Source organism: Belonocnema kinseyi, chromosome 10 (genome assembly GCF_010883055.1).
Source record: "Belonocnema kinseyi isolate 2016_QV_RU_SX_M_011 chromosome 10, B_treatae_v1, whole genome shotgun sequence".
NCBI classification, from domain to species: domain Eukaryota; kingdom Metazoa; phylum Arthropoda; class Insecta; order Hymenoptera; family Cynipidae; genus Belonocnema; species Belonocnema kinseyi.
Window position 1 is genome coordinate 31877004 of NC_046666.1, and position 8049 is coordinate 31885052.

At 27.6% G+C, this 8049-nt stretch overlaps 2 protein-coding genes across 2 annotated transcripts in view; one reads left to right on the forward strand and one right to left on the reverse strand.

Moving 5' to 3' along the window:
* Window positions 1-5720, reverse strand: part of LOC117182339 (venom acid phosphatase Acph-1-like) — a 23839-nt gene extending 18119 nt beyond the window's left edge. The window contains exons 1-3 of the mRNA XM_033375498.1: window positions 5482-5720; window positions 5182-5289; window positions 637-902 (exon numbers count right to left, since the gene is read on the reverse strand). Of these exons, the coding sequence (XP_033231389.1) occupies window positions 637-902; window positions 5182-5289; window positions 5482-5571 (464 nt within the window). The 5' untranslated portion in view covers window positions 5572-5720. The remainder of the gene's footprint in view (window positions 1-636; window positions 903-5181; window positions 5290-5481) is intronic.
* The window catches only part of LOC117182335, a 603484-nt gene that overhangs the window by 50191 nt on the left and 545244 nt on the right, over window positions 1-8049 (forward strand). The gene's annotated exons all lie outside the window — the stretch shown is intronic.

Genomic DNA, 8049 nt, shown 5'->3' on the forward strand with positions numbered 1-8049 from the left:
TATATCTAGTTGGGAGTGGTGCTGACTGAAAACAGATGATTTGGAGCGATTCGCGCGCCATATGTTGGTCATTCTAAGGACTTATTGAACTACCCTCGTAGTTATCGCCTACAATCGAAACAAATGTAAATTATTAATACTGCATCATAAACTCCATTTAATATTAACAATCGCGCACATTTTAAGTGGTAAAAAGCGTTTAATTGTCCAAAGTAAATCTCAACTGTCACTGCTCCCGATTAGACCGTCGCCATTTTATTTCGCTGCTCCCATAATGCACCGGCGCTCTTCCGACAATTGCTTCAGACACCTATTCTTAATATCCCTATAATAGCTATACTTATTAGGGGTTTGACTATACGATATCCCTAGTATATGGAAAATGGTCAAGGATATTCATTTTCGCTGATCCAGGTATCTTTCTAAATTCCTTCGTTCGTTTTCAGCCTAATGTTTGGCTATAATAAGGAATAATATCCCTGTCACAGCTTAATTTTTTTTACCGTGTAATACTTGATAATACTTAGCGATTATGAAATATTATACCTGGAAAAATCTAGAGATACCTGGTAAAAACCGTTAATTGCCAGGGATTTTTTTCTTCGGAATTTGTGTAGATGCCCTTGTTATACTTACTGGGGACAATGATGAGTAAATAGAAGATAATCTTCCTCGGCAGGCACATATGATATATCTACAGGAATCCAGGGTAGATTTTGATTCCATGTTTGGAGTTCAGAAGGTGGAAATAATCCGGCAAGTACCAGCTGAAGAGACATTTTGGTCCTGGGCAAATCCGTTGATTGAGCGTAAATTAGTGAAGGCCAGTAATCCGGACCAAAATATCCATCGTACCTCTCTCGAAGCATTGTTCCAATTTTGTATTCCCTCATCATCCCCAGCTAAAATCATTGCAAATAAAGAGTATAGTTTCAAACTAAAATTTTAATATTTGCCTTTAATATAAGTGGTCATTCACAAAATACGTTATATGTTAAAGGGGGGGGGGGGGTCTGCCGAAATATCATTCTCCATGTTAAAACCAATGGAAAAAGTATCACGCAGGGGGAGGGGGAGGGTCAGAATTTCCTGAAAAATGTATCACGTATCCCTATATAACGTGAAGAGTTGAATTTTTGAGGATAAGTTAATTTTCAGCCAAGAGATGATTTCTACCATTGAAGAACGAATTTTAAATCAAACAGTTGAACTTTCGATTAAAAGGTGTACATAGAAAATTATTTTAATTTTTAACCAAATAATTTCACTTTAAACTAAAAAAAAATAACTTTTCTACCAAAAATGGAATAATTTAATTTTCAGTTAAAAAGATTACTTAATCACAACATAATAACGAATTTCAACAAGTTGCATTCAAATAAAAAAGACTGTTTTTTATCAAAGTTGCATCTTCCACCAAAATGATTAATTTCCCAGAAAAAATATTCATTATCTACCCAAATAGACCAATGTTTAAACAAATACATCACTTTCCTATCATTTATTTGGATTTAAAACTTGTAAAGGATAAATTTTTAACCAGAAATGGAAAAATTAAATATTCATATGATAGTTGAATGTTTAACGAAACAGTTTATTTTTGTCACAAAATAATTGAATTTTCAGACAAGTAATTTATTCTTCTATCAAATTGTTGAATTATTAAGCAAAAAAGATAAATTTTCTGAGGAATTTTCCACAAAACAGTTGAATTTTCTACATGAAAATATTAATTTTCATCAAGAAAATTATTTTACGACCAGATAATTTGATCTTCAACCAAAACAGATTTGCCTTAAAACAAGCTGTTGCCTTTTTAAACAAAAAGATGAATTTCCAACTAAGTTCTCTATAAAATAGTCAAATTCCAAAATAAAGCAGATAATTTTCAATTAAGCAGTTGACGGATTTGCAACTAGAGAAGGAACTTTCAGATAAGAGAATTAATTCTAAACCAAAAAACATACAAAAACAAATGTTCAGTAAATTTCTTCAATCTTCAACCAAAGAGATAAATTTTAATTAAAATGAAATATTACAAAAAAAGGAATTTTCAAGAAAATATTTCAACATTTAACCAAATGCTTAGGTTTTTGACCAAAAAGTTTTTTTTAACCAGTAAAATTAATTCTCTACCAAAGAAGAAGAATTTTTAGCAAAATACATTAATTTCGAAACCATTTACTTAAATTTTCCACTAAAAAAGTGAAATTTCAAACAAAAAGTTAAATTTCTAACTCACATGAATAAATTTTATATCAAACATGGAATAATTAAATTTTCAGTCAAAAAAATTAATTCAAGCAAAAATTAAACGAATTTTCAAAAAAATATTCAAATTGTCAATCAAGTCAATCAAAGAGATGAGTCTTCCACAAAAAAGTGTATTTTTATTGAAGTAGTTTTATTTTTAATCGAGTAGTTAAATTTTTAACCTTGAAAGATGCCTTTTCAACAAAAGGTTTTGCATTTTAAAAAAATTGTCGAATTTTCAACCAAATAGTAGAATTTGTAACCAAGTGACTCCCAACAAAAATATTAGAGAAGACTTTTCAAACGAAAAAAATTAACTTCTAACCAAGAATGGTTGGATTTTTATATTGGCGTCTATTAATTTAGTTCACATTTTAGCGAAATAAAAACAACCAGAAAAAGGGGAAGTTTTTGGAAAACTGGGAATAAAATAAGAATTCTTAAAAAATGGGGAAAAGAGGGACCATTTTTGCAAAATTCGAATACTTTCTTAAAATTTATTATCAGCAGGCATACTAAGCCCAATAATTCGTAAACTAGTTTATCGACGGTCTTAAAATTGTCAAATTAATGTGCCATCTGAGTTAATATTTACATTATATCAAGGCTCTCAAATGAACATATTTCTAAAGAAACCTTTGGATTCGTCTTGGAAACATCTAGGTAAGCCTTTTTTTAAACTTAGAAAAATTATTGAAAACATTGTTTGAAAAAACCCCATTTAGATATTTCCGAAGTGTTTCCAAATGTGTCTTCGGGTTTCTATTCGGACACTTAGTTTGTTTATAATTAATTACAAAAATTTAAAATCCACAGATATAAGAAATTTCAGGAATTTTAAGAATTGAAATACTATTGATCGTCTAGTGAAAGCAAAAAAATGAGATGAAAAAATTGTAAAACTTTCAAAAAAATAATTATTTTAGAAATAGATTTTGTAATTGGATTTTTTCTTACTGTTTCTAATTGTTAATTTAAAAAAATGTTTGAATTTTAATATCATTGCTTGATTTTCCGGTAAAACATTATCTGAAACTCTACTGTTTTCAATTTTGAAAATAAGTTATTATGTACTCATTTGTAAAAAAAAACGATTTATTTAAAACATTGTTTTACCCACTTTAGCTATACAAAAATTTACTTTCGAAATTGGAAACACTAAAGTTGTAGAGAATGTTTTCTCCCAAAAAATAAGGCATCATTTAATAAAATCCAACCATTTTTCAAAAACTGGTAAGGAGGAGTAGTAACAAAAAATTAAAAACAGAAAACATTGTTAAAATAAATTTTTTTGGTAAGTTTTCATACCTTTTAAATAAAATTAATGCCTTCTATTCAAAATGACATTATCAGTAATACTATTTTGATTCTTAAAATCATAGAAAAACTATTGAAAAATAGAAATGGCATGGATTAAGAATTAATTGAATCAAGAAAAGTAATTATAGTGACATTCTGAATATTTTTGAAACATAACATTTTTGTTACTGACGATTACTTTATATCTTACAATTAATTTCCATGTTTTTAAAACAAAAAACAATTTATTGTCCTCAAGGAGTAATGAAATTCTCTTTTTTTGATTAAGATTTTTTTTAGAGAGCAAAATAATTAAAACTTGTTATTCAGAAAGTTAGTTTTACTAATTTCCAATAAAAATAACTTTATTTTTTATTTGACTAATGCTAAAAGAAAATTAAAAATCATAAATATAATGTATATCAACACTTAAAGTGTTTTCTCAATGTCTTGTAAAAACTCTCAGCAATTAAATTTTCATTATACATTTTTGTTTACATAAATCTCGAGAGATGATACGATAAGATTAGATAAGAAACTATGTCTAAGGAATGCATTGATATTTTAAAACTACTTTTGTTCTTAATTGGATAATATAGAATGTTACTTTTTTCTTAATTTAAGTATGTAAAATATGTTAATCAGGGTGGCCCAAAAATAAAAATGTTTGAAAATCGAAAATGGCCATTTCTGAACAGTTTCAACTTATGATAAAGAGTAAAAAACTGTAAAAACTGCCACTTGGATTTTGATGTCATTAATGACATTAAATTAAAAGTGGCTCTACGACGATGTATTTAGGTAAACAATATTTTATTTTGAGGATTTAAGAAAATTGCCCTATATTTATGAAAATAATGGTAATTTTGTGTGTACATTTTTTGGTAGGAAATGTTAACAAAAATTAAGATAGAAGAAACATAATTTTTGTTAAAGTTAAAATAGTCGGAAAATTTGTAAGAATGACAGTTTTTTAAATTGGGTAATTTTTATTAAAATTAAATGTTTTTTCGTATTATGTATGAGAAGCATTTAATTCGTACTGAAGTAGCAATCTATAATTTCCTTAAATCTTAAAACAATTTCTTTTTAGTCCTTACAGTTGTTAAATAATTCATAAATCATTAAATTAAGAAAAAACAAATGTTACCTCTAAAAAATTTCATTACAATTAACTGAATCTTAAAAAATGGCATTTTTTATCGTTTTTTCGAGAATCATCACTCAAAAAGAAATGATATTTTTTACTTTACATTTTAATGACATTTAGCACCAAAAACTATTAATAAAAAATTATTATAATTTTCGAAATAATAAGGGTTTTTGTTAGTTTCAAATATTAAAAATTGTTTTTGGCCCATCTTAATGTTTATATTTATTTTTAAAAAATTCATCGTGAAAGTATCCAATATTTGAAATAAGTATAAAAAAACTATTTTTCTAACAACATAATTTTATTTTTTATTTTTGTTGAAACTAATTTTGCTTATTATTTCTATTTAAATAAATGTAATTAAAAGTCTAACTTTTACTGCACTATATTAATCCCAGTATTAATAGCGTCTCACCTTCAAAAGTGATTCTTATAATTTAATTAAAATAGTTTGAAAGAAAGTATTATGAACTTACGTTTGTGAGGCCTCCATTATCGATTGGGAGAAATGAATGATTGCGATGAGGATCATTAGGGTAATTTTGATATTCCTTGTGAGGCACTTTGTCTCCATGTCGGAAAAGCTTTAAATTTTTAAAAAATCACACTTAAATAAAAATGTCTTTCTCAATAACAACTAAGAATTAAATACAAATTTTCTGTGACTTTTTCTATTAACTTTCTATTTTCTCAATTACTTTCTTAGATATTAATTTACCATCAATACTAATTATTATTTGATTTTAACTGGTTACTTATTATTTATTGTAATTTACCACATGCAGCATTTTCAATTGGAGGTCGCATCGTGCAACGCTAACAAGCTGAACCGAAAGTGCAAATAGAAGAAAGAAACTTGCTTTCATGTTGTGAATTAAAATGAAATTGAGAATGAAATTTACATGAACGCAAATTAAAATGTGATTAAAAACTGACAGAATTTTTTAAAATTGAAATTTTGGTACTAAATAAAAGTGAAAAAATCGCGACTGTTGCGACGGTATCCGCAGTCGACAATGTCCCGCCGAAGTCTACAATACATTTAACGTTTCTGCTCAACTTGACTCTCACTAAAATATCTTGGAAGGGGAAGATAAGAAAAAACCAACAGGTTTACTCAGTCAATTTTTTATTGGCGCTTCACTGTACGTAAATGTCTAGATCCCCGTTGATTTTTCTGGAAATGCTGCAAAGGTGAGTGATTGTGAGAATCATAGAAGGTCGCACGTCACGAGGTAATCCCAGACTCTGTACTGGACAGTAGGAAGTTGTTAATTGGAAATGATTTCACTTTTTAACTAGGAAATTGTCGGCACGTTTTGTGGAAAGGCATTATGACTGATCTTGATCAGAATATAGGGAATTCAATGCACGTCAATTCAGAATTTTTTTAGTTTACGTGGAACGTACCCAGTAGACTGATCCAAAAATTAGATTTTTGGTAATTGATCCGCACCCCAATTTTTTTTTGTATTTTTGAAAAGAAATTATATTTTTTTAATGGGTCAGCATTAACCCGTGATTTAAAGTGACCTGAGGTTTTCAATGATAAAAGCGCAATTTTCGAAAAAAAAGTACTGACATTAACTTTTTGTACAACAAACTTTATTTACTGCTCAAGGAGATTTCCGAAAACAATAATATCCAACTGATAAATTTTTATTTGGACACTTTAAACCCCAGTATATTGTGGCTGGAAAATTCCCAGAAAATGCATAATAGCAGTTTTATGTTAAATACATGCTAAATACTGTATTTTTCAGAATTTTTGCAACATTTATTATTTGTTTTTTCGGTAAGAGGCAAGTTTCCAAGTATTTTTAATTAATTTTAAAAAGCTTTAAAAATTAATTGTTAAACAAATTTGTTTATTGAATTGTTAATGAACGTTAAGAGTGATAAGTTTTGTAAAAGACAGTTTGCAATTATTAAAACAATTAATTTCACTTACTCCTTTTTATATGAAAGACGGAGATTACACTATGTCGCTTATTAGTACGACTGTAAATGAAAAAAATTTTTAAAATGATTATTGTTTAAGAAATTAGAGTTTAAGTTCTCAGGTAAGATAATACAGAATAATAAGCGACATAATGTAAGATATTCGAAAAATAGAATATTTTTCACTTTTCCTTTGAAAAGGCGTAAGTAAATAATTATTCATTGTTTCAATAATGGCCAAACTGTTTTTACCAAAAATATCACTTTTAACATTGACTTGATGACGATGCATTAAAAATTGATTCAGAATGCGGAAATTTGAAGAATAATGTGAAGAATCTAGAAAAGGCAGAAATTAATTTTTTTTTCATCCTCTATTGTTATTATTCAATTCACAGAGAGTATTTGAGTTAACTTATAATTCAAATTTCCTAATATCCGTGCCAAAATTGTTGATGAATAAAAGATCGCTTCCGTAAATTAAACTCACAGTTTGACTGTATCGATTATAAAGGCATTGCATTGATAAAAACGATGTATCTAAACTATTTCTGATGTTTTATTTTTATCTGTTTTTAGAATTTTACATTTAAGAATTTTAGTTATAGAAATTTAAATATATTTCTGTAAAACCGAAACTATGTATATATATTATATTTAAAGATATTCGTTTAAAAGCTTGCCGATTTTAGGATTGCTGTTAATCTAAAAATATTACTATTTTTCTATTACCACACTTAAACGTTTAATTAGTTTATTAGCATCCTGTCTTTCACAGAAAGTGATCCTATGAATGATGATTAAGTTAAATTAATTCAATACCGCCCAAGATTATTTTTTATGCAGCTTAGGGTGTTGAAATGATTTGATATTTGGATAAATCATTGTATGGGAAAGAAAAAGGAACAAGTATAGTGAAATCCTTCAATAGCCCTCCCTTCTATAGCCCTTCCGGATATTGATGTCGCGCCGCAGGTAGGTGTAACAGGAGCTATAGAAAAAAAAAAGCTATAGAAAAGTTTCATTATATTTCAGTTTGACAAAAAAAAAGTTTTATTTGTTACATTTTTTTGGAAGATTGTATGTGAATTCTCAAAAATTGGCAGATCTTTGTTCAAAAATCACTGTTTATTCGAACAAGTGCTGGTATTCTGGATTATCTTTTCAACGTAGTTTTTTGCTCTTTATTAGTTTGCGTTAGTTTACTTATTGAATTGATTCCAAAAATATTTCAAATTTTTAAAAAATTACGAACTGTCGCCGTTGAATCTAACTTTGTTTTTTTAGGTTGAAAATCAATGTTTACAACTGAATATGTATCTATTTCATTTTTGGTTAAAAGTTTATCGTTTTTAGTTTGGGAGCGTTCACATATAAAGTCACGCTTTATTTCGAGCTTTTTA